The 26,038-nt window shown below is 45.7% G+C and overlaps 1 protein-coding gene and 2 non-coding genes across 3 annotated transcripts; 2 read left to right on the top strand and 1 right to left on the bottom strand.

Annotated features, from left to right (window-relative positions):
- LOC144485889 (uncharacterized) lies at nt 1–24,024 on the bottom strand. Its single transcript, XM_078203965.1, has 4 exons — nt 23,834–24,024; nt 20,477–20,639; nt 10,958–11,076; nt 1–1,072 (listed from the first exon to the last, which is right to left on the bottom strand). Exons 1-4 carry the CDS (start codon nt 24,022–24,024, stop codon nt 1–3), a joined length of 1,545 nt encoding a protein of 514 aa, XP_078060091.1.
- trnae-cuc (transfer RNA glutamic acid (anticodon CUC)) lies at nt 17,352–17,423 on the top strand. Its single transcript has one exon. It is a non-coding gene; the product is annotated as a tRNA-Glu (tRNA).
- Nucleotides 22,841–22,912, top strand: trnaq-cug (transfer RNA glutamine (anticodon CUG)). The gene has a single exon. It is a non-coding gene; the product is annotated as a tRNA-Gln (tRNA).
- Nucleotides 24,025–26,038: the final 2,014 nt, after the last annotated feature.

Genomic DNA, 26,038 nt, shown 5'->3' on the forward strand with positions numbered 1-26,038 from the left:
TCATTTATGAACTCGCTGGTGCACCAGCAGGTTGTATGATCGATTAAAACACTTTCCACATGTGGAGCATGTGAAGGGCTTCTCCCCGGTGTGAATTCGCTGGTGTGCCTGCAGGGTAGACGAATTAATAAATCCCTTCCCACACTCAGAGCAGGAGAAGGGTCTCTCATTGGTGTGAACTCGCTGGTGTATCAGCAGATTGGATGATCGAATAAATCCCTTCCCACACTCGGAGCAGGTGAATGGTCTCTCCCCAGTGTGAACTCGCTGGTGTGTCAGCAGATTGGATGGTCGCGCAAATCCCTTTCCACATTCAGAGCAGATGAATGGTCTCTTCTCAGTGTGAATCTGCTGGTGTGTCAGCAGGTTGGAGGACTGAGTGAATCCCTTCCCACACTGGGGGCAGATGAACGGCCTCTCCCCAGTGTGAGTGCGCTGATGTACAGTGAGTTCAAATAATCGTCTGAACCCAGTTCCACAGTGAGAGCATCTGAACGATCTCTCATCAGTGTGAACACGTTGATGGTATTGAAGATCTCCAGAACCTTTGAAGCACTTCCCACACTCTGGACATTTAAAAGGTCTCTCACCAGTATGAACTCGTTGGTGTATCTGAAGGTGGGGTGATGTCCTGAACCTCTTCCCACACAGTGAGCAGTTGAACGGTGTGTCCCCGGTGTGAATGCGCTGGTGCTCCCTCAGTCCATGTGGGTTTTTAAAGCTCTTCTCACAGTCGGAGCATTTAAACTTTCTCTTGTCAGTGTGAACTTGCTGATGTTTCAGCAGGTGGGATGAGAGAGTGAATCCTTTCCCACACATGGGGCAGATGAATGGCCTCTCCTCAGTGTGGAGTCTCTGGTGTCTCTGAAGGCAAATTAACTGAGTGAATCCCTTCCCACACATAGAGCAAGTAAACGGCCTCTCCCCGGTGTGTCTGCGTCGATGGATTTCCAGCTCGCACGGGCGTCTGAATCCCTTCCCACAGTCCCTACATTTCCATGGTTTCTCCCTGGTGTGAATGGTGCTTTTTCCTTCCATGCTCAGGTCCTGATGAATCGAATGAACCTGGATGCTGGAATTTGAAACAGAAACAGAAAATCTCAGCAAGTCTGACAGCATCTGTGGAGAGAGAATAGAGTCAACGTTTTGAGTCTAGATTACCCTCCGTCAGAGAGGAAAGAGACCATACTTTTAGTCAGACAAATAAATGTGTCACAAAAACAAAAAATGCTGAAAAATCTCAGCAGGTCTGACAGCATCTGAGGAGGCACGGTGGCACAGTGGTTAGCACTGCTGCCTCACAGCGCCAGGGACCCAGGTTCAATTCCCGACTTGGGTCGCTGTCTGTGTGGAGTTTGCACATTCTCCCCGTGTCTGCATAGGTTTCCCTGGGTGCTCCGGTTTCCTCCCACAGTCCAAAGATGTGCAAGTTAGGTGCATCGGCTTTGCTAAATTCTCCCTCAGTGTATCGAACAGGCGCCAGAGTGTGGCAACTGGAGAATTTTCACAGTAACTTCATTACAGTGTGAATGTAAGCCTACTTGTGACTAACAAATAAATGTTTTTTACTTTTAGCATCTGTGGGGAGAGAAATGGCACCGTGGTGAAGCGGTCTAAGGCACTGGATTAAGGCTGCAGTCTCAGCAGGGGCCTGAGTTCGAATCCCACCGCTGCCAGAATTGATTTGAGTTTTGGGGCGGCACAGTGGTTAGCACTGCTGCCTCACAGCTCCAGGTCCCGGGTTCAATTCCAGCCTTGGGTCACTGTCTGTGTGGGTTTCCTCCGGGTGCTCCGGTTTCCTCCCACAGTCCAAAGATGTGCGGGTTAGGTTGATTGGCTCTGCTAAATTGACTAGTGTGGGGTTACGGGAATAAGGCTTGAGTCGGATTGTGGTCAATACAGACTTGATGGGCTGAAGGGCCTCCTTCTGGACTGTAGGGATTCTATGAATAGAGCCAATATTTCCAGTCAGGATGACCATAGATTTTGATTTGATTTATTCCTGTCACGTGTATTGGGACACAGTGAAAAGTATTGTTTCGTGTGCTGTAGAAAGAAAACATACCATTCACAGAATATAAGAAAAGAGAGGGTGCAGAATGTAGTGTTATAATCATAGTTAGGGTGTAGAGAAAGATCAACTTAATGCGCTGTAGGTCTATTCAAAAGTCTGACAGCAGCAGGGAAGAAGCTGTTCTTGAGTCAGTTGGTATGTGTCCTCAGACTTTTGTATCTTTTTCTCGATGGAAGAAGGTGGGAGAGAGAATGTCCAGGGTGCGGGGGATGCTTGATTATGCTGGCTGCTTTCCCGAGGCAGCAGGAAGTGTCGACAGAGTCAATGGATGGGAGGCTGCTTTGCGTGATGGACTGCACTATGTCAAATCTGCTGAGATTTTCCAGCATCTTCTGTTTTTGTTTCAGATTCCAGCATCTGCAGTAGTTCACTTTTAAATAAATGTCAAGCTGAGGGAGCAAAGGATGTTCTTAACAGAGAGAGATCTGGGTGGCCTCCCTGGATTCACTTCCTTTCCCTTCAGTTGCTGCAAGTCCCCAATTTCCCCCAGAATGAGAAAAGAAATGGAAAGGGGGGAAAGGAAAGTGTTTTACTCACAGATGTTGGCCTCTTTTAAGGACTGTTTAACTGTGTCCAGGATGCAGATGCAGGAGACAAGTGGAAATCTGAGTCTGTCCTCTTTTTAGGTCAAACCAAACCAAGTAAACAAACTCAGATTAAATCAGGACAAAGTAAAAGGGGCAGCTCCCCAAAAAGGAGGGGGAACAGCCCGAACAGAAGTCAAAGTACAAAGGAAACTTAAAAACATCAAATTAAAATGTGATTATTAGGGTCGATAATGCACCCCAACCCCTGCGGTGCCCAGCGGGCGCGGAAAGCGTCAACCTCGCCTGTGGACACCGCATGCTCCCTCTCCAGGGACACCTGGCCGCGAACGTAGCCGCGGTAGAGGGGCAGACAGTCAGGATGGACGGCCCCCTCGATCGCCCGCAGCCTGGACCGGTAAATGGGAAATCTGAGTCTGTGTGCAGCTCAATCTCCATTCAGAGAGAGCAGCAGCCGCTTGGCTGGGCCGGAATGAGCAGCTTGACGAGCTCCGCATTCAGACAATGGGGAAAGCTGAGTGCGGCCATGAGCACAAACACTGCGCTGTGATTGGTTGCAGGATAATTCCCATTTCCGGTACGCCATCTCTTTCCATTGGTCAACCCGGGCCCAATCACAACAAGGGGCCGAAATGACGCCACGTGGGGGCCGGGGGCAGTTTGACCTCTGGAGGTTCGGAGCTGTTGTCCAATCCGCAGTGCTTTTGCTGCCGATGGGACGCTGAGTGCTGGGAACGCCCCTCTGAGTCATTGTGACGTCCACAATGGGTGTTAGTCTGATTCAGCCAATTAGAATCACTCTCCTCTGCAGTGACATAATTGGGATTGTTTCCCGCCCCCTGCACTTCCTCGAGCCGAAGTTTGATGGCTCTGGCCAATCGGCAGCGCTGGAAGACCGGAAGCCGTCGAGACCTCCAGCCAATCAGAGCCCGGGCTTGGTGACAATGCCAATCAAGCTTCAGTAAGAAGTTTAACAACACCAGGTTAAAGTCCAACAGGTTTATTAATAAACCTGTTGGACTTTAACCTGGTGTTGTTAAACATCTTACTGTGTTTACCCCAGTCCAACGCCGGCATCTCCACATCAATCAAGCTTCAGACAGACTGAAATGTCCTCATTTCGCCAACAACTGAGTAAAACACTTTCTTTTCTCCCCCTTTCCATTTCTTTTCTCATTCTGGGGGAAATTGGGGACTTGCAGCAACTGAAGGGTAAGGTCGCGAATCCAGTCTGTACATTCCACACATTTTTAGTCCAGTCATAAGGGCATAGATCTGTCTGGCCGCCTGCATGGAGATTTTCAGCCCTCTGTGTCCAGGACAGGATAATGGCTGCTCCCTCGATGGAGTCTTCGAGGGAGCAGCGCTCCGAAAGCTAGTGGCGTTTGCTACCAAATAAACCTGTTGGACTCTAACCTGGTGTTGTTAGACTCCTTACTGTGTTTACCCCAGTCCAACGCCGGCATCTCCACTCCAGGACAGGAAGCAGTGAGCATGGATCTGTCAATCAGCCTCAATCAGCACCTTCAGGAGAATTGGGAGGGTGAATATTAGGTACAGCAGAGTGAGAATGGAGGGAGAGTGTGTGGGATGGAGATTTAGAGCTTTTGGGGAATGAGAGAGAATGTTCCATAGAAACTGGAATTGTCTGTTCTGAGTTTCGACCCTGTACTGACACTGATGACTTGTGTCAATTTGTTTTACAGGATATTGAAAGAGGAATCACAGGCTAAAATCTCAAATGTCACGTCGAGATCTGGCAGAGTCATATTCCTTGGGACCTAAATATCATCGGCCATTGAATCTGGAAGGAGATTTGAAAAGATTTCAAACATCAGTGTGACTGGAAAAGCACCAGCACACTTCCACATTCAAGTGAGAGTGTTCCAGTGCACTGACTGAAGAGCTTTAACCAGTTACACAGTCTGAATAAATATCACACCATTCACAGCGGGGAGAGACTGTACCCGTGTTCTGTGTGTGGAGAGAGACTGTACCGGTATTGTGTGTGTGGACGAGGCTTCAACTGATTGTCCACCCAAGGCAGGGGCAAGGACACCTGCACCATGGAGAAACCATGGAAATGTGCAGACTGTGGAAAGAGATACAGATACCCCTCTCTGCTGGATGCTCATCGGCGCAACCACACTGGGGAGAGGCTATTCATCTGCTCCCAGTGTGGGGAGGGATTCATTCGGTTCCCCCACCTGCAGTCACACAAGCGAGTTCACACTGGAGAGAGACCGTTCACCTGCTCTCAGTGTGGAAAGGGATTCACTGTGTTATCCACTTTGCAGAGACACCAGCGAATTCACACTGGGGAGAGGCCGTTCATCTGCCCTCAGTGTGGGAAGGGATTCAACCAGTTATCCAATCTATGGACACACCAGCGAATTCACACTGGGGAGAGGCCGTTCACCTGCTCTCAGTGTGGGAAGAGATTCACTCGGTCATCCGACCTGCGGACACACCAGCGAGTTCACACTGGGGAGAGACCGTTCACCTGCTCTCAGTGTGGGAAGGGATTCACTCGGTCATCCGACCTGCGGACACACCAGCGAGTTCACAGCGGGGAGAGGCCGTTTACCTGCTCTCAGTGTGGGAAGGAATTCACTCAGTTATCCCACCTGTTGAGACATCAGTGAAGTTACACTGGGGAGAAACTGTCCACCTGCTCAGTGTATAAAAAGGGTTCAGAATTTCATCACAGCTGCTGAGGCACCAACAAGTTCACAGGGGTTGGATTCTGCTGTTATTATTTCTGCTCTCAATTACATCCAGGACTGCATTTTGTTCATTCTCACAGTTAGTCAATGCGGAGGGTCAGAGGGTTTCTTTCTGCTGGACTGACCAGTCTCACAACTTGGCCTCCAATGGGCTAATGCTCTTTGAGTCTTGTTGCGAATACCTGGTTTCAAATTTCTCTAGGATCACAGAGTGACAGGGTGTTGGGAAGTTCAGAGATATTTAGTCAGCATTTCTGTTTGAAACCACCCCCCAAACGCCCATCCAATTTCCTTTGTAATTGTTTATTGTCTCCACTTCCTCCACCCCCGTAGGCAGCAAGTTCCAGGTCATTACCACTCACTGCATCAAAATATTCTTCCTCACATCCCCCCCTACATCTCTGACCCAAAACATTAAATCTGTGACCCCCTCGTCCTTGTCCAATCAGCTAATGGGAACAGCTTTTCTTTGTCCACCTTATTTAAACCTGTCAGAATCTTGTCCACCTCTATCAAATCTCCCCTCAACCTCCTTTGCTCCAAGGGGAACAACCCCAGCCTGACCTCGACAATAAAGAACAAACTAACAGAATATGTTAGTACCTGAAATCAAATGGGAATATTTAATTTCTGTTTTAAAGATATTGTGAATATATTGTCCTGGACAATAAAGGAATTGGAATAACTCACCTTGGGTGTGGTTGAATGGAATATATCAATCTGATATCCACCTACAGTCCAGTGAAAGTCTGGAATGTGTTGCTGGAAATCTCTCCCCAATATCACTGTGGATGTACTTACACGATGTGGAGATGCCGGCGATGGACTGGGGTAAACACAGTAAGAAGTCTCACAACACCAAGTTAAAGTCCAACAGGTTTATTTGGTAGCAAACGCCACTAGCTTTCGGAGCACTGCTCCTTCGTCAGGTGAATGGGAGTTCTGTTCACAAAACAGGATTTTGTATGATCAGAACTCCCACTCACCTGACGAAGGAGCAGCGCTCCGAAAGCTAGTGGTGTTTGCTACTAAATAAACCTGTTGGACTTTAACTTGGTGTTGTGAGACTTCTTACTGTGTACTTACACCTCAGGCATTGTAGCAGTTGAAGAAGGCAGTGTTGGGGTTGACCATGTCCGAGGCAGCTACAAACAGCCACATATTCTGTTATAATTGAAGGACTGCAGATTGAATGTGAGGCATTGTGGGACTGGACTATCTTGACCACATTCCTGTGACTGCTCAGTTTCTGCAATCATGAACCATTAAAGCTGCTTAGCAGGGTCCTGACAGAGGACCTGGTGAGAATATTTACTCAGAATGAGTTAGAATTAAACTTATTCCAGGACCGGCTGATGTTCAGCGGCTGAGATACCCGAATCTGTGAACGGGAGGTCTGACCAATCAACAAACAGTGGCAGATAGTTAGTTAAGAAGTTAAAAAGCATTCTCGGGCATTGTTTAAATGATTTTATCCCAAATTTGTGATAAGAACTGTGAGGGACATGTGACCCATTTGTCAGTGAAGTGACGGTATACTCCAAATAGCACTGGACTGAAAAGCAGATCTCTGAGAGTAGATTCTAATGGCTATAATCCGACCCAAGCATGGCCAGTGAAAAATCAGAGCTCGAGTGGGTACTGGACAGGTCTCTTACCTGCTATTTGGAAACTAAGAGCAAGAAACTTATTGATAAAATTATTAGAGAATACAGCCAACGTTTCGAGACTGGAAGACATTTCATAACAGCTCTTATGAAGGGTCATCCAGACTTGAAACATTGGCTCTATTCTCTCTCCACAGATGCTGTCAGACCTGCTGAGCTTTTCCAGCATTTTCTGTTGTTGTTTCAGATTCCAGCATCCGCAGTATTTTACTTTTATGATAAAATGATTCGGTCTGATTGGAATCCCCACGACCCTCCCGCAAAACAGAGGGAGTGGTGGCAAAGGGAGAAAAAGGATAAGGATGATAAAGTCTGGGTTCTGATTCTCCGAGCCCATGTAGAATAAACAAAATGAGTGAAGCAGTTTATAAAGAACAGAAGTTATCCATCCCGAACAAAAACGGTCAAATTAAAATTATTCGGTTATGGAATATAACTAAACAATTAAGAGCTGAAGTTTACAATCTAGTTTGTTTTGATTTTTATACTTGTGTAAAGTGGTATTATTGTGGGCCAATTTTTTTCTGGTCACTCCCCATCCCTTTAGGTTCTGTAGAAAAGTTAACCCTTTCAGCAGACAGTTCATTTCTTTTCAAATCATCTGAAAACTCATGTCTATTTTAGTTTATAATTGAAGATTTATGGGAATTGGCTAAGATGGGCTTTCGACATTTTTAAAGTATAAAGAAGTGGTCTTGAGAAGCCAATTTGGTAGAGAGAGGTGGAGGGAGATATGTTTACAGAGAGGTGTTGAGAGGTGTTGAGTGCTGTTGGTTTTACAAGTTATCCATGTTTTTGGAGCGGTCACTTCATGTCCTGGTCTGAGAGGGATGGAGAGAAGTCTGTTCAATTGTTAATGTTAAGCTTTCTCTATTAACTGTTAATCGACACTCTGTTTTTTATCTTTCTGACTTGTTACATTTTTAATGGTTAATTAACTTTCTGAATTCACCATTTAAAGTGTTCTTTCTTGCCACATGGTTAAGACACTGGAACCTGGTGTGATTTATGATTAGGGAGGTTATTGTAAACAAGAGAACTCCATAAATCTCAATACAAATAGATTAAACTTCTTACAAATGGAATGCAATCCTTTATTATGAGAGAAATTGAACAAAGAAGTAAAGATGTTGTACTTCAGTTATACAGGGCGTTGCTGAGACTGCATCTTGAACACTGGGTGCAGCTTTGTCTCCTATTTAAGAAATGATACAAACGCATTGAAAGTGGTTCAGAGGAGGTTTAATAATTGCTTCCCAATTCTTGACCCTCACAGGATAAATTTTGTCCGATTTTCCTTGTATTCACCTCTGACAAAGAATCATCCTGACTCAAAATGTTGTCTCTATTCTCTCTCTGCAGATGCTGTCAGACTTGCTGAGATTGTCCAGCATTTTCTGTTTATGTTTCAGATTCCAGCAGCAGCAGAATTTTGCCTTTATACCAATTCTTGTTGGATAAGGGAATCTAAAGTATCGGCTGTAGAATGACAGTGTGGAATGCAACACAAACAGATCAGCCATGATCTCAATCAATGGTGGAGCAAACTCAAAGGGCCAAATGGCCGACTTCTGCTCTGATGTCGAATGGTGGTCGCAATTTCCTGAGAATTGTGAAGCAAGGCTGGAAGATTCACCTTGCTTGTGTTAAAACCATCACTGTGAAATTCAGTTCTGGGATTAAAGGTTGCCAGACTGGAAAAGGAAAACAATGGAAATACACTCTTGGGGAGTGAAAAGTCACCTTGCCGGACACATTCTTGGAGAATTGAGTGTCAACATTCCAAGGCAGAGTAAAACATAAGCATTGAGTGGGATATTTGAGTGTGTTGAGAGGAAAAGGGCAAAGTTCAACTTTACAGCTTAAGAGCTATGTTTCTACAAAAAGTGTTTACTCATTGTTGCTTCCAGTTTGTCGGAGTAAAAGTCATAAAACTTGAAGTTTTGTCTTGTGATTCTTTCATTTACTCAATGGGTTTAAATTCATTTCTTTAAATTATTGATCATTACAGAGATCTTAATAATTCATTTAAAGCCCCAAGTTTCGACTTCCCATTTGAGCCTGGGGCACCTTTCTGTCTCTCTATTGCTCGTGTCAATGAGAGCCAGGCGACGGAGCTGAGGGCTGAATTTAGCTGAGAATAACGAGGCCTGCGCCCCAGTTGGGAAACTGCCATGGGGATCGCACTAATAGAGAGACAGGGAGGACTGAGTGGGAAATGGGCCTCCAACCAATTGTTATATCTGTCTCTCAGAGCGAAAGAGAAACCTGTCTCTTTAAATACAGATACAGGGAAAAGGCTGCACTGAAATCTGTCCCTTTTAACCTGCACAGAAGCAGGAGGCTGAGAATGACAGGCTGCAGGAGGAGTCCATTCAGCCCATCGTGCCCCTGCTATCTCTTTGAAAGGACTCTCTGATTCATCCACCTGCTCTGTTCTTTCCCCACAGCCCTGCAAATTCTTCCCATTCAAGTCTTTACCCGTTGGAAAGATTCTATTGAATCTGCTTTCAGGCAGATCAGAACAACTCGCTGTGTCAAACAATAAAATAAAATCTCATCTCCCCCTCTGGCTCCTTTGCCAATTACCTTAGAGGGAGTCACTTTCTGTTAAAGAGCCTGCCAACCCCTCTCACCTGCTTTCCCGAAAGTGCATCAATATAGTCAGAAAAAGTCCAGCAAAATCAAATTTTTACTGATAAAAGTTTATTAATGAAACAGAACATGGTTAAAACAAACAGAAAATGACTTGAGGATCAAAGACAACCAGAGTAAAAGGATGTTCACAATGTTCTGGACACAAATGGTTTCTCTTTAATTCATCTGTAGCCTGTTCCCTGTCCTCTTTGTGGAACACCTCCGCTCAGTCCACAAGCATGACCCTGACCTTCCGCTTGCTTGCCATTAGAATTCACCACCTTGCTCTCACGCTCACATTTCTGTCCTCGGCCTGCTGCAATGTTCCGGAGAAGCCCAACACAAGCTGGACAAACAGCCCCTCATCTTCCGATGAGGCACTTTACAGCCTTCTGGACTCAACATTGAGTTCAACAACTTCACACCCTGAACTCTCTCCTACATTTTGATTTGTTTTTTATTTGCTGAGTGCCAGTCTGCATCTTGTTTTCATGTTTTTTTGCTTCCAGACAGAGCTGTCCTTTATTCTACCATTAACACTTACTCTGGGCCAATGCTTTGTTTCTTTACGATGTGGAGATGCCGGCGTTGGACTGGGGTAAACACATGAAGAGTTTTAACAACACCAGGTTCCTGTTGGACTTTAACCTGCTGTTGTTAAAACTTCTTATTGTTTCTTTCCAACAACCATTACCTCTCCCTTTGCCTTTTGTTCCGGGACATTTTTGTCATTTAATCTCACCCGCCCTCTAACCAATCCCTGACTTTCCCTTTTGTTCTCCCTGCCCCTCCCCCCTTTCTCAGCAGCATCAAACCCATTACATTTCTCCCTCTCTTTAGTTCTGAAGTAGAGTTACATTGGACGTGAAACATTAACTCTGTTTCTCTCTCCACAGATGCTGCCAGACCTGCTGCGTTTTTTCAGTTCTTTCTGTATTTATTTTAAATCTACCTTAGTCGTAGGAAAAGCACTCTTTACTATCCAGGATAAAAAAATGTTCTTCATCAGTTTTTGTGGATCATTTCAGTGGAAATGTGCTCTCCCAGGCTCAAAGAGCATCAGCCCATTGGAAGCAAAGTTGGGAGACTGGCCAGTCCAGCAGAAAGAAACCCTCCGACCCTCCCACTTCACCAACTGTCAGAATGAACACTGTTCAGTCCTGGATGTGATTAACAGCAGCAATAACAGCAGAATCCAACACCAGTAATCACTTGTGAATTCGCTGGTGTCTCAGCAGGAGGGATGAATCACTAAATCCTTTCCCACACTGAGAGCGGGTGAATGGCCTCTCCCCGGTGTGAACTCGCTGGTGTTCTCGCAGGTTGCATGAATCACTGAATCCCTTCCCACACAGAGAGCATGTGAACGGTTTCGCTCCGGTGTGAACTCGCTCATGTTTCCGCAGGTTGGATGAAGTTCTGAAGCTCTTTGGGCAGTGAGAGCAGGTGAACAGTCGCTCCTCAGTGTGAATGCGCTGGTGGGACACCAGATCCTGAGACCTTTTGAAGCCACTCCCACAGTCAGAGCATTTAAAGGGTCGCTCATTGGTGTGAACTCGCTGGTGTTCCCACAGGTAGGATGATGTTGTAAACCTCTTTGTGCAGTGAGAGCAGCTGAATGGTCTCTCCTCAGTGTGAATGCGCTGGTGGACCAACAGTTGGTGAGACCTTTTGAAATCTTTCCCGCAGTCAGAGCATTTAAAGGGTCGCTCATTGCTGTGAGTGACTTTGTGTCTCTGCAGGCTGGATGACTGAGTGAATCCCCTCCCACACACTGAGCAGGTGAATGGCCGCTCCCTCGTGTGAACTCGTTGGTGATTCCGCAGGTGGGATGATCTTCTAAATGTCTTTGAGCAGTGAGAGCAGCTGAATGGTCTCTCCACAGTGTGAGTGCGCTGGTGATCCATCAGATCCTGAGACCTTTTGAATCCGCTCCCACAGTCAGAGCATTTAAAGGGTCTCTCGCTGTTGTGAATGACATTGTGTCTCTGCAGGCTGGATAACCGGGTGAATCTGTTCCCACACTCGGAGCAGGTGAACGGCCTCTCCCCAGTGTGAACTTGCTGGTGTCTCAGCAGATTGGATGACAGAGTGAATCTCTTCCCACACACAGAGCAGGTGAACGGCCACTCCTCGGTGTGAACTTGCTGGTGTTTCCGCAGGTTGGATGATGTTCGAAACTGCTTTGTGCAGTGAGAGCAGCTAAACAGTCCCCCCTCAGTGTGAATGCGCTGGTGTGACAGCAGGTGGGATGACCTTCTAAACCTCTTTGGGCAGTGAGAGCAGCTGAACGGTCTCTCCCCGGTGTGAATGCGCTGGTGGGACACCAGATCCTGAGACCTTTTGAAACCAGTCCCACAGTCAGAGCATTTAAAGGGTCTCTCATTGGTATGAGTGAGATTGTGACTCAGCAGATTGGATGACCGAGTGAATCCCTTCCCACACACAGGGCAGGTGAATGGCCGCTCCCCAGTGTGATTGTGTCGATGTGTTTCCAGCTGAGATGGGAAACTGAATCCCTTCCCACAGTCTCCACATTTCCACAGTTTCTTCCTGGTGCGGGTGTCCTTGCGACTCTCCAGGTTAAACAATCAATTAAATCTCACACAGAACACGGGTACAGTCTCTCCCCGCTGTGAATGCTGCGATGTATTTTCAGGCTGTGTAACTGGTTAAAGCTCTTTCCACACTCAGTGCACTGGAACACTCTCACTCTGGTGTGTGTGTGTCTTGGTGCTTTCCAGTCACACTGATGTTTAAACCTTCTGAAGCAGAAAAAACAGAAATATTTCTCCTTCTAGATTCAAAGGTCGATGATGTTGAGGTCCAGATGAATTGAGCGACTGTCAGATCTTGATGTGATGTTTGGTTTGGGATTTCCGTCTATGGATCTTAACCTTCTGATATCCTGTAAAGGAGTTGCAGCAGAAATCACCGTCAATACAGAATCAAAATTCAGAAGTAAAATTCTAGTTTCTAAGGAACATTCTTTCCCCACTCATTCCACTAAATCTGTAAATTGGTTAAGATACAGGGGGTTGTGATTGGTCATGTTCTTGACCTTGCTGCCTATGAGGGGAGTCAAGCAGAGATGGTCAGTAATTTTGAATGTGATTGGATGGGTGCTGCAGGGTTACAGAATGGGACCCACTCCAGACTGACAGAATTGCTCAGCAGGGACTGGAGTTGTCCAATGAACTCCTCCTGTGCTGTAATGACTCTGACTGGAAATATATGACGTAGCTACAGTACTATATTACAAGACTAGAAATAATAATAAATGTACTTTATTGCAGAACCATCCGATATTTATCACATAACAACACGGGTCATATTTCTGTCCTCAGAGTTTTAAAGCACAGCAAGAGGCCCTTTGGCCCATCGAATTTGTGCCAGCTCTCAAGCATCGATCTGTTCTAATCCCACCTTCCACCATTTGGTCAGTAGTAGCCATGTAAGCGATGGCATTTCAAGTGCTCATCTAAATGCTTCTTAATGTTGAGCGTTCCCACCTCTACCACCCTTTCAGGCAGTAAGTTTCCGATTCCACAACCCTCTGGGTGAAAATCTTTTCCCTCAAATCCCCTCTAAATCTCCTGCCCCTCACCTTAAATCTGGATGTTGACCCAGCTACTAAAGTTACTTGAACTAAGGGTTCATATTTTTGTACATCCCAATCAGGGCCCCCTCAGCCTTCTCTGAATTAGGGAGAACAATTCCAGCCTCACCAGCCTCTCTTCATGGCTGAAACTTTCCAGCCCAGGCAGCATCCTGGTGAATCTGCTCTGCACCTTCTCTAGCGCAATCACATCCTTGGTAAAATGTGGCAACCCGAATTGCAGACAGTACTCTAGTTTTTAATACAGCTCAATCATAACTTGTTTGCTCTAATATTCTATGCCTCGGTTAAAAAAGGCAAGAATCCCATATCCTTCTTAACCACTTTATCAATTTGTCCTGCTGTCTTCAGGCTCTGATGGACATGCACCCCAAGGTCCCTCTGGTCTTCTGCACTTCCTGGCGTCCTATTGTTCATTGTCTATTCCCTTGCCTTGTTAGTCCTCCCAAAATGCCTCACCACGGACTTTAGGGGGTTAAATTACATTTGCCACTGTTCTGTCCATCTAACCAGCTCGTCCACATCATCCTGTAATCTAAGGTTTTCCTCCTCGCTATTTACCACATCACCAATTTTTGGACCATCAGCAAACTTACTGATCGAACCCCCACATTCAGGTCCACAGGGAGCTCCACGCGGTCATTGATACAAAGCCCGGACTCTGATTGGCTGGAGGACCAGCGCCCATCCGGTCCTCCACGCGTTGCCATTGGTCAATCTGCTGCATGGAGACAATGAGGGGGCGGAACCCGAGCACACGTGCGGGTGGGCGGGGCTTTGACCGCCAGCCGCGCTGAGCTGGTGTCCAATCCGCAGTGTTTTGCTTCTGTAACCAGTGATATTGCTGCCAATGGGACACTGTGTGCTGGGAACGCCCCTCGAGTCATTGTGACGGCACAATGGAGCCCTGCCTGAATCGGCCAATAGCAATCACTCTGGGTTCAGGCGCGCGGACCCGGGAGCCCCGCCCCCTCCCACTGTTCCCCCTTGCCCTACACACAAGATAATTTGTGTGTCTGCTTCCTTGTAATAAAAGGACGTGTGGTGTCACTTCCTGATGATTGATGTTCCTCAGGCTCATCGACCTCACTGCTACATCTGAGGTGTGATGTTTCATTTCTCAGTGACTGCTGACGCCTGAAGCAAGTTACTGAAAGACAAATAACTAAAAGTACAAGAGCTACACAAACTTAAACTAATACAATTATTACAGAACATAGAAAATCTACGCAGAAAGGTGACAGGTGTGCTAAAGCTCAGGAAGCAACATACACATTACAAAATACCATTTTTATTTTATTTTCATAAGAAATAAAAGTAACAGAAAATACATCACAACAACACCATGACAGAAACTGATAATCAAACCCACACTAATCTGTGTGTGTCGAAGGAAAGTGACTATTTCTCTTTAAGTTAAAAAGGGAATACAATTTAAGACATAGCATTTCTCCAGCACTGACATTCACAATTAAACTACAAGAAGCTTCATGGGGTGGCACGGTAGCACAGTGGTTAGCACTGTTGCTTCACAGCTCCAGGGACCTAGGTTCGATTCCCGGCTTGGGTCACTGTCTGTGTGGAGTTTGCACATTCTCCTCGTGTCTGCGTGGGTTTCCTCCGGCTGCTCCGGTTTCCTCCCATAGTCCAAAGATGTGCAGGTTAGGTTGATTGGCCATGCTAAAATTGCCCTTAGTGTCCTGGGATGCGTAGGTTAGAGGGATTAGCAGGGGAATGGTTTCTCCTCAGTGTGAACTCGCTGGTGTTTCCGCAGATTGGATAAACTTTTAAATCTCTTTGTGCAGTGAGAGCAGCTGAACGGTCTCTCCTCACTGTGAATGCGCTGGTGAATCATCAGATCCGCAGCACTTTTGAAGCCACGCCCACAGTCAGAGCATTTAAAAGGTCTCTCATTGCTGTGAGTGACTTTGTGTGTTGTCAGACCAGATGACTGAGTGAATCCCTTCCCACACACAGAGCAAGTGAATGGCCTCTTCCCAGTGTGAACTCGCTGGTGTACCCGCAGATTGGATGAGGTTTTGAACCTCTTTGTGCAGTGAGAGCAGCTGAACGGTCTCTCCTCAGTGTGAATGCGCTGGTGGATATTCAGATCCGCAGCACTTTTGAAGCTGCTCCCACAGTCAGAGCATTTAAAGGGTCTCTCATTGCTGTGAGTGACTTTGTGATTCTGTAGGTGGGATGACTGAGTGAATCCCTTTCCACACACACAGCAGGTGAATGGTCTCTCCCCAGTATGAACTCTCTGGTGTGTCTGCAGGTGGGATGACCGATTGAATCCCTTCCCACACACAGAGCAGGTGAACAGTCCCTCTGCAGTGTGAAAGCGTTTGTGGGACATCAGTTCACCTGAGCTTTTGAAGCCTCTCCCACAGTCAGAGCATTTAAAGGGTCTCTCCTGGGTGTGAGTGACTTTGTGTTTCAGCAGGCTGGATGACTGAGTGAATCCCTTCCCACACACAGAGCAGGTGAACGGTCTCTCCCCGGTGTGAACTCGCTGGTGTTGCCGCAGGTTGGATGATGTTCTGAATGTCTTTGTGCAGTGAGAGCAGCTGAACGGTCTCTCCTCAGTGTGAATGCGCTCGTGCTCTCTCAGATCCGCAGCATGTTTGAAGCCGCTTCCACAGTCAGAACATTTAAAGGGTCTCTCATTGCTGTGAGTGACTTTGTGTCTGAGCAGGTGGGATAACTGAATGTATCACTTCTCACACTCAGAGCAGGTAAATGGCCTCTCCCCGGTGTGACTGCGTCGATGGATTTCCAGGTCACAGGGGGGTCTGTATCTCTTCCCACAGTCCCCACATTTCCACGGTTTCTCCATGGTGCGGGTGTCCTTGTCACTCTCCAGGTTAAACAATCAGTTAAATCTCACACAGAACACGGGTACAGTCTCTCCCCGCTGTGAATGCTGTGATGTATTTTCAGGCTGTGTAACTGGTTAAAGCTCTTTCCACACTCAGTGCACTGGAACACTCTCACTCGGGTGTATCTGTGCCTTGGTGCTTTTCCAGTCACATTGATATTAAAGACCTGTTTTCGCAGACAGAAGGGAGAAACATTTCTCCTTCTAGATTCAAAGGCTGATAATATTCAGGTTTGATGAATTGAGTGAGGGTGTCAGATGCTGGTGTGATGTTTGTTTCAAGATTTTGGTCTGTTAATCCTCACCTTCTCATATCCTGTATACGAGTTTGAAAAATTCAACAATGTCAGCACAGGATAGAAATTCAGAACAGACAATTCTAGTTTCTATGGAACATTCTTTCCTCTCTCATTCCCCAAAAGCTGTAAATCTCCATCCCACACACTCTCCCTCCATTCTCACTCTGCTGTATCTAATATTCACCCTCCCAATTCTCCTGAAGGTGCTGATTGAGGCTGATTGACAGATCCATGCTCACTGCTTCCTGTCCTGGGTAGTTTAACAACACCAGGTTAAAGTCCAACAGGTTTATTTGGTAGCAAAGCCACAAGCTTTCGGAGCCATAAGCTCCTTCTTCAGGTGAGTGGGAATTCCTCACCTGAAAGGGGGAGAAAAGAAAGTGTTTTACTCACAGATGCTGGCCTCTTTTAAGGACTGTTTAACTGTGTCGATTGCACTACTGAACCCTTTAAAATCACAGAACGAGTTTAACAAAAGCAGTCCAACAGTTACTATCCCACAGGAGGAATGCTGAGGACAGGAGGTAGATTGAATCTGTCCACTCCCCCAAGGCCTGGGGCTGCGCATGTCCAAGGGAGAGGGGAAGCTGCGCATGTGCAGTGCGGAGCTCTCCCCCCCCCCCCCCCCCCCCCCCCCGACAGAAGCCACAGCGATCAGTTTGGTGGGTTTTGGAAATTGGAAGTGCCACATGACCAGCTTGCGGGACTATTTCACCTCACGGTCGATTTCATGTTGCATCTAACAGGATTCGTTGTTTTCATTGGCTAAACAGTACCTTGGGTTCGATCTAAACATGACAATTTAAAGGAGAAACTTGTTTTTGGTGAATAAAAAGTCTGAAATAAAAATAAAAGGCAACAGGCTCATGGATAAATCAATCTTTTAAAGAGCTTGGGCCAGCTTCCCTGGTGGTCTAGTGGTTAGGATTCGGTGCTCTCACCGCCGCGGCCCGGGTTCGATTCCCGGTCAGGGAAAGTAGGTTGACTGTTGCGTAAAAATCCTGCGTTCCTTCCAGGTTTGTACCAGTTCTGTGGGAATCAGTGGTAGGTAGATTTCCTCTTTTGTGTCTGAATTGGAAATGTCACATGCCAAGAACAAAAAAAGAGAGAGAAATAGGATACAAAGCGCTGACGATATAGATGGTGATGTGGGCTAAGATCTGGCTGTTGATGGAGTAGGTTTTGTTGTTTCCACTGACACAAATACCTCGCAGGTCTGGGTCCAAATCTCGGACTCAGTGACAAGAAGACCTCTAATTGTAACTCTCCGACCTCCAGTGAAGTGGAGGCAGTTTTCACTCAGAAGGCAGGAGCTTTGAGATTAACAGCGTGGGATGGGGAAAGACTCAGTTTGAACGGTGACGCTGCCGGAGGAATGGAGAGCTGGAGTTCACCCAGAAAAGCAGCAAAGTTGCTTCTTCTGTACAAACCTCCTTCTATACAAACAGTGGCCCCCAACCTGGGGCTGGAAACCACCGTCCATTAACGCTGATAAGTTAATGTTGATCAGCAGAATTACCACAAAATGGTTTATCACAGGTTGGTACTAACACTGCAGTAAAATTAAATGCAGTAGAATAGGACGGCATGGTTTCACAGTGGTTAGCAATGATGCCTCACAGCGCCAGTGGCTCAGGTTAAATTTCTCGGGTCACTCTGTGCGGAGTATGCACGTTCTCCCCGTGTCTGCGTGGGTTTCCTCCGTGTGCTCCGGTTTCCTTTCCAAACATGTGTGAGTTCGGTTGCTTGGCCATGCTAAATTGACCCGCCTGTCAGCGGGACTATCAGGGTAAACATGTGGGTTTCCGGGAATAGGGCGTGGATGGGATTGTTGTCGGTGCGCACTCGATGGGCCGACCGACCTCCTTCTGTACAATAGGGATTCTACGAGAATATCTCATTATTCATTTTGACTGGAGGAACCAAAAGAGGCAATGCGAATTCAAATTGTTGTGGGTAATTGACGGGTTTGTGGAATGGGACGTATTTTTCTCTGTACTGTTGAAACTGGCACCAATATCACTCCTGTTTTCGATCAGGAAGTAATTCCAACTCCACTTAAATCATGTGCTGCAAGAAAACAATAAAGCTTGATTCCCTGACCAGGAATCGAACCGCTGCGGTGAAAGCGCCAAATCCTCACCACGAGATCACCAAGAAAACTGTCTGCAAGTGTTTTAATCTAACCTATCCATGCTAACTTGGCGCTTTGTTTCCATTTTAGCATTTTTTTGTATACCAGGGACAAGTCTGTCTGACAAGTGTCTATTGAATAAATACATTTACTGTGGATGCTGGAATCTAAAACAAGAACAGAAAACGCTGGAAAATCTCAACAGGTCTGAAAGCACCTGTGAAGGGAGAATAGAGCTAACGTTCAAAATCTGGATGACCCATCGTCAGAGCTGAAGACAAAGAAATTTGGACGAGATTTATACTGTAATGGTGAGGGATATGGGTGTGGGGTGGGTGACAAAGGTGCTGCATATAAATTAAGAAAAAGAGAATTTTAATGGTGGTGATCATGGCTGAGAAGGGTGCTGCTGGCCGCCCATTAAGAGACCAGAATGTGTAAACGGCAGAACAAAGGAAATGTAAGAGACGGCCCGAGTGGGGTGGAGGGAGAGGGAGCAACAAAATGGAAAGTGAGATTTTAAATAAACAATGCAATACATGGAAATTAAAAAAATAAATATATATATAAAAGAAGATATAAAACAATAAAAATAAATAAATAAGATCAAACGAAATAAAACAAAATAAATGGAAATTGGGTGAGGATGGAGGAAAGGAGATGCTCTGAAGTTGTTGAATTCAGTGTTAAGTCTGGAACGCAGTCAGTGCCGAATCGGGAGATCGGGCGATGTTCCTCCAGTTTGAATTGGAGTTCCTCCTGATATCATTGTTTATTGCCCCTTCCGTCACGTTACAGATGATCAGGAGTAGACTGATGGTAATTTGCGGCGTTGGATTTGACCTGATATTTGTAAACCGGGCAATCTTGGGCAAATTGTAGCATTGGCGGTTAGATGGCAGTGTTGTACCGTAGGAACAGCTTAGCTCGGATTGCGGTAAGATCTGAATCTGAATTCTTCAGCACCATTGCCAGAATATATTTTTATGACCATAGCATTTGCTGTTTTCAATGCTTTCAACTTTCTTTTTCTTTAATTCAAATCAAATGGAATTGGCATTTTTTCCGTTCAGTGTCTTCCCGACTCTGTCTCTTTCTTTCTCTTTGTAGATCTGCGTCGGTTGTTCCCTCGCTCAGTCTCTCTATCCTATTCCCCTCTTTTGTTCTTTTTTATTCATTATATTCTCTCCATGTCTGGGTGGAACCAAGCTTCATTGAATTGATTCCTGAGATGAGGTGGTTGTTGAGCTGGGCACACGTCTTGATCTTCAGTGGCGGAGGAGACTCAACGGGACATGTGATCCAATCCCACCTCATTGGTTCTGTTCACTGCCAATACCAGCTCTGGTAGCAATCACTTCTGATGGTGTCACTGATGAGAATTCGAGGACACTAAATTGAGGATAGCGCTATTTGTGGAGGACTGGGTTCAAATTCCCCCACCGTCAGATACTCACTTAATTTGCTTGAAACGTTAAGAATAAAGTTGGTCAAACACGTGATCGCCAAAATGTTTCGCAGTGGAATGTATTATCATTCATTTTGATGAGAGGAACCAGAAGAGGCAATGTAAAATGAGAAACTAACGGGATTGTGGAAGCAGTTTTGTTGCTTCTCCAGTAAACCTGCTTCAGCTGCAAGGACTGCTGTGTCTCTGCAGTGTAGTGGTTATCACGTTCATTTCACACGCGAAACGTTCCTGGTTCAAGACCGCGTAGAAACATTTCCAAATGCTTGTTATTGCTCACTGATTCATATTTCAGAATTATTCTCGTTTCTCACGAAACTTTAATTGAACTGTTGAGTTATTGCAGCATTTAAGTCGGGAATTGCTCTGTATGGGAACAAAACGGAAGCTATGTGTTAGAGAGCAAGAGAGGATGGACTCACTGACACAAGGAATGATGGACAAGTGCAACATTGAGCTGGTGATGGTGGAGTCCGGGTGATCTATTGGTGCCGAATCAGTGTTTTCACCGCATTGGGCCCGGGGTTTATAACAGTCGATAACTAAGTAGAACATTTTGAATTTGCTCCGTTTATGGGGATAATTGGATCTGAACACAAGGAAAGAGGTGCGTTTTACCGGAATCATAAATTGATATCATGATTGAGTGCATGTGTCTCAGGCGAAAGTGGCCTGAAATGAAGCAATGACTAAAGCGATGATGATCAACTAATTGCAAATCTCTTAAATCAGCTTCACTGGAAGTTTCGTGGTCAGGATTCAGTACGGTGGTTCGGGATTGATTTCCAGCCATGGAGTGAATAACTTTCTATAATTCTTCATTGATTGCAAACACACCTCACAGCATCTGTGAAGGGCGAAGCAAGATTAATCTTCCAGCTGGATGAACTTGCACTAGAGTTGGAAAAGTCAGAGATGTAACATCAGCAATAAGCTCTGACGAAGAATCACACGGCAAACTCACGGCAGACAGTGATCACTGAAAGTAACTGACACATTTCAAATTCTGCCCCTTTCCATTAACATTTTTGAACTTCGTATTCTCCATCTCAGACATTTTCTATGAATCAAATATTACCCACAAAATCTTCGCTCTGATGCTCGTTCCACTGATTACAGTAGAGTAACTGTTAAAATGGACATGCGGTTGGCTTCATAGCTCAGAGCGCCAGTCATCGTGGCCGGTTGGTTAACGTGATGGAGTTTAAATCCATTGGGATTTCCCGCTTCTGATTATTCCTGGTTTTAACTCTGTGTCCACACAGCGAATTGAATCAAATCCACCCAAACACTCGGGCGGTTGCACATTTCCGTTCATTCACAAAAGCATCACGGAACCTGCAGTCAGAAATGGAAGAGAGAAGGAGCCAGGTTTTGTTTTCAGTGTGTTGTCTCTCCTTCGGCCTCTGTCACGCTGGGTGCGTGTATGTGTCTGGGTTTCTCTGTGTGCGTCAATGTGCTTTAGCTCCCCCTTGGAAATGAACAGCTTTTTAGCGTCACAAAATTATCCACAATAGTTCAAAAGTTTAATCATGAAATGTTTCAGAGAAAAGATCAGAGTGAAAGATGTAAGAGGAGTTTGTAATGTTTGGAAGGAGGTGCAGCAAATAAATAGAAGATGGGAATGATGTTACTGCTGACTGAGAGGAATGCAATGTAACGGTGGGGATTTTATTGATCGGTTAACTGTAAACTTTGAATTCAGAACAAGCTGAGGCACCAGATGGAAACAGCGTTTGGCTTCACGTATGTTAAGAAAGGGTGCAAGCATCGCTACAGCAGGAGGACGGTTAGCTTAGTCGTAGCATATCAGATGTAATTTCAGAATCGTTGGTTGCAGCCCCACGTTAGGCTCCATCGTGTTTAAACTTTGCTGCTTTCCTGGGTGAACTCCAGCTCTCCATCCCTCCGGCAGCGTCACCAATCAAACTGAATCTTTTTCCATCCCGCTTTGTTGACCTCAGTGTCTGAATGAAAACTGCAATCAATAAAGGTGAAAGAGTTTAATGTTCATTCGGTGAGAAGTTTTCTTCTTAGCCTGGGACTTTTTATCCAGAAATGCGTGATATTTTTGTCAGTGTAAACGGTTAAATCTGGCCCATTAACACCCTGACGTTACCTTGCATCACGATCTCTATCGGCAGAACCTTACAACCTATCACTGTCCTTCACTCTCTGTGTTTGTCCTTGACCTGTTGCACATGTGACATTTCCAGTTCGCAAGCAAAACTACAAATTTCACTCCACTGATTCTGACAGAGCTGCTATCGATCAGGAAGTACTTCAAGTTTTTTTTTCATTGCAAAAAAATCTTAGTCCATCGAAGCCAGTCTGCGACCCTGAAAACGCCGACCCCTCACCACGAGTTGACCAGGATCCCACCTGCCCGATTCCCCCAGATACTGATTACAGCAATGTGCACAGTGCCAATTATCCACAGTCACACTCTCCTTCCTGTCTGTTAAGGTTAGAAATTGTTCACATTTTCACACTGGCTTCCAATGTGACGAAAACAGAAGGTGAACAGCTAACGCTGTTCACTGGATTTACTACAATAAAGTTTATAACAGGTCGATGCTCACATTGCCCTTTGAATGTGGTGAGCTGCAGTGAAATTCAATGCAGTTGAAGGTAGAGTACTCATTATTTTAGGAGGAAACAGCAAGGGCAATGTAAATATGAATTGCTGTGGGTAATTGACGGAATTGGGGAATGGGAATGGTTTTTCTCACTGCTGTTCAAACTGGCACAGGTATTGCATGATTATTTGCGGGCTGTTATTGCGTGTTGGGTTCCGTGGTGTAATGGTGAGCACTCTGGGCTCTGAATCCAGCGATCCGAGTTCAAATCTCGGCGGAACCTTGCTTTAATTAGTCAATGCTGATGGTTGATTTGCCGGAGGGCGTTTCGTTCAATTTTTTCACAAAGTACGAATCGAGAGGGCAATTTGTCAGCCAGTTCAACTGCTATTACAATGCGCATTGCTGAGCCTCTGGCGCCAGATGCCTGCCGCGTCAATGTCTTTTCATATTTTATCTTCTCTTTAACTCCTCTGTCGAAAGAAAGGAGCAGCTGGTGCCAAACAGCAACAGCCATTCGAATGGAGTCCAGCAATTATTGTGCAAGTGTGTGTGTGTGTGTGTGTGAGAGAGAGAGAGCGAGTGTAGGTACGTGTGTGTGTTTTGGGAGAAAAGTCTTGTGTCTTCGGTCACAGTGCTGTCGATTCCATGGTGTAACGGATCGCACTCTGGCCTCTCGCTTCCGAACTCTTTAAATTGGGACAGATGAGTGAGTGAATGACACGACACATGAAGATGGACCCCCCTGTCTACAGTGGCTTCCCTGCCTCTCAGCGCATTGTATTCCTGAGCTATCATCCTCTGGGGCTGATGCAATGACACCAGGAGAGGCATCCGCTGCAGCGTCTGCAATTTGATTGCCGTGGAATTTGCTGAGATTTCGTCAATGTTTAGATTTCCACTTTCTGACTATTTAAAATAAAATGCCCTCCTGCAAACCCATCATAGGCTTTAGCAAAAAAAAGCAAGGCTCCGCCACGATGCAAACTCGGGCTGTTGGATTCAGATTCCAGAGCGCTCTCTGGTACACCACATATCCCAGAACGCGCCCACCGCTGGCAAATGGTCACTCGAAGAATTTGATCTCTTTCATTCGGTGTGACAGCAACAGCAAGTGTGACAACAACGTATCGTTATGCGCCACCGTTGAAAGCAGAAACGCTCAGAAGACAGAGTGCCCCAAATCTACAGCAAATCATTTCACCGCAAGAGCTTTCGGGAGATATCTCCAGAAATAGTCAGGTTTCGCAGGTCATTTGCAGTTCCTTGACGTGTTCTGTGTTCCGCGGTGTAATGGTGAGCTCTCTGTCCTTTGAATCCAGCGATCTGAGTGCAAATCTCGGCGGAACCTTCCTTTCCTTCGCCAATGCTGATAATTGATTTTCTCAAGAACATTTCGTTTACATTTTTCACCAAGTGCGAATCGAGAGGACAATTTGTCAATGCACTTTGCTGAGACTCTGGCGCCCGATGCTTGCAGCATCAGTGTTTTTCTTTTTTCATCTTTCGCCACTCTTTGACGCTCTGTCGAATCAAAGGAGCAGTTGGTGTCAAACAACATCAACCCTTCGACTGGAGCCTGGCAATAATTGAGCAAGAGTGTGTATGTGTGAGATCGGGGTGAAAGACCTCCTGCTTTCAGCTGGCGCCCTGTTGGTTCCATGGTGTAACGGTGAGCATTCTGGACTTTGAATCCAACAATCCGAGTTCTAATCTCAGTGGAACCACTATTCTCAACACCCAACTCTTGCTTAACTGCGGACAGGTGACTCAGTGAATGATATCGGTAGGACAACTGTGCCTTTTGTGGTTAGCACTGCTGCCTCGCAGTACCAGGGCCCGAGGTTCAGTTCTGGCTTCGGGTGACTGTGTGCAGTTTGCACATTCTCCCTCTGTCTGCGTGTGTGGAAGAAAACCGAGCACCCGGCGCACAATCCAAAGATGTGCGTGTTAGATTGATTGGTCATGTTACGTTGCCCTTAGAATCAGGGGACTAACAGGGTAAATATATGGGATTACAGGGATCGAGCCTGGGTGGAAATACTGCTGGTGCAGGCTAGATGGGCCGAATGGCTTCCTTCTGCACTATAAAGGTTCTGTGAATCACCCTCCGAGCTCTTTATATTCTTGAGCAATCGTCCTCTGGGGCTGAAGCCGTTTCGCGAGGACAGTGGCTCCCAAACGTTTTTCACTGGGCCGCACTTTCGGAATAAAAATCTGCTCGCGCCACACCAAAATTTTTATTGATAAGAAATGCATTCAAAAACAAAAAAAAAAGGCCTTTCCCCCCAGCAGTGCTTGATTCATAACATAGAACACAACTACTTTCTAATATGATCAAGCAACATCCAGAAAGTATAAAACAATGCAGCGACATAAAAACATGATTCATTCCCAAAATATACTTATAGACGAGCCTCTTACATATGGAACCTTAAGTAAGTATACAAACTCAATGAGAGCTGTGAGCATGTTTTTGTCGGCTAATCTCATTTATATTAGATGTAATTTGAGACAAACAAACTCTCATCTCCTCATCAACACAAAGAAGCCTTTCTCTTTTCTGGTCTTTGATATTTGTCAGAACTAAAAATCCCTGTTCACAACAATATGTCGTTGAGAACTGTAGAAGAATCGCTAATATTCTTGAAGAGATGTGTGGATACTGTTTCTGGTTGTATATCCAAAAAGAGTCCAGTGGCATACTCCCGTGTTTCATTTTCAAGGTGCTATCACTCGAAATGCAGGCCATTTCCTCCTCCTCATCCAATGTCAGACCTGAACAGCTGGAATTCGCAAAGTGGTCTCTAACACAGTCGATTTTTTCTGTCGACAACGATGGGAAGTAATGATCAATCTTTTCTACCAGTGTTACAAGATGTTCCTGTTTGAGGCCGTACGATTCATTGCTCGTTTTAAAACTTTTTACCAGTGGGAAAATTTCGAGGTTATGTCACATTGATCTTCTGAGCCAGAGCTGAAGCTTTTTTTTGAATGCAGTTAGTTTGTCTCTAGTTGTGAGGATATTGTCATCGCGGCCTTGCATACTGGCATTGAGCACATTCAACCGGGAAAAGATATTGGCCAAATATGCCAGCTTTGCACACCAGTCATTGTCATCCAGTTGGTGGTACAATGGGGTCCCTTCTTGTTCCAAAAATTCTCTTAATTTGTTCTTCAGCTCCAACACCCGATTTAAAACTTTTCCGCGGGACAGCCAGCAAACCTCTGAGTGCAGAATTAGGCATTGATGTTTTGATTCTATGTTAAGAAAGGGAATAGAAATGACCCTGGTAATTATTGCCCGGTTAGTCTTACTTCGGTGGTTGGTAAGTTGATGGAAAAGGTCCTTCGGGATGGGATTTACGACCATTTAGAAAGATGCGGATTAATCCGAGATAGTCAGCAC

The sequence above is a fragment of the Mustelus asterias genome, unplaced genomic scaffold, assembly GCF_964213995.1.
Source record: "Mustelus asterias unplaced genomic scaffold, sMusAst1.hap1.1 HAP1_SCAFFOLD_243, whole genome shotgun sequence".
NCBI lineage: Eukaryota > Metazoa > Chordata > Chondrichthyes > Carcharhiniformes > Triakidae > Mustelus > Mustelus asterias.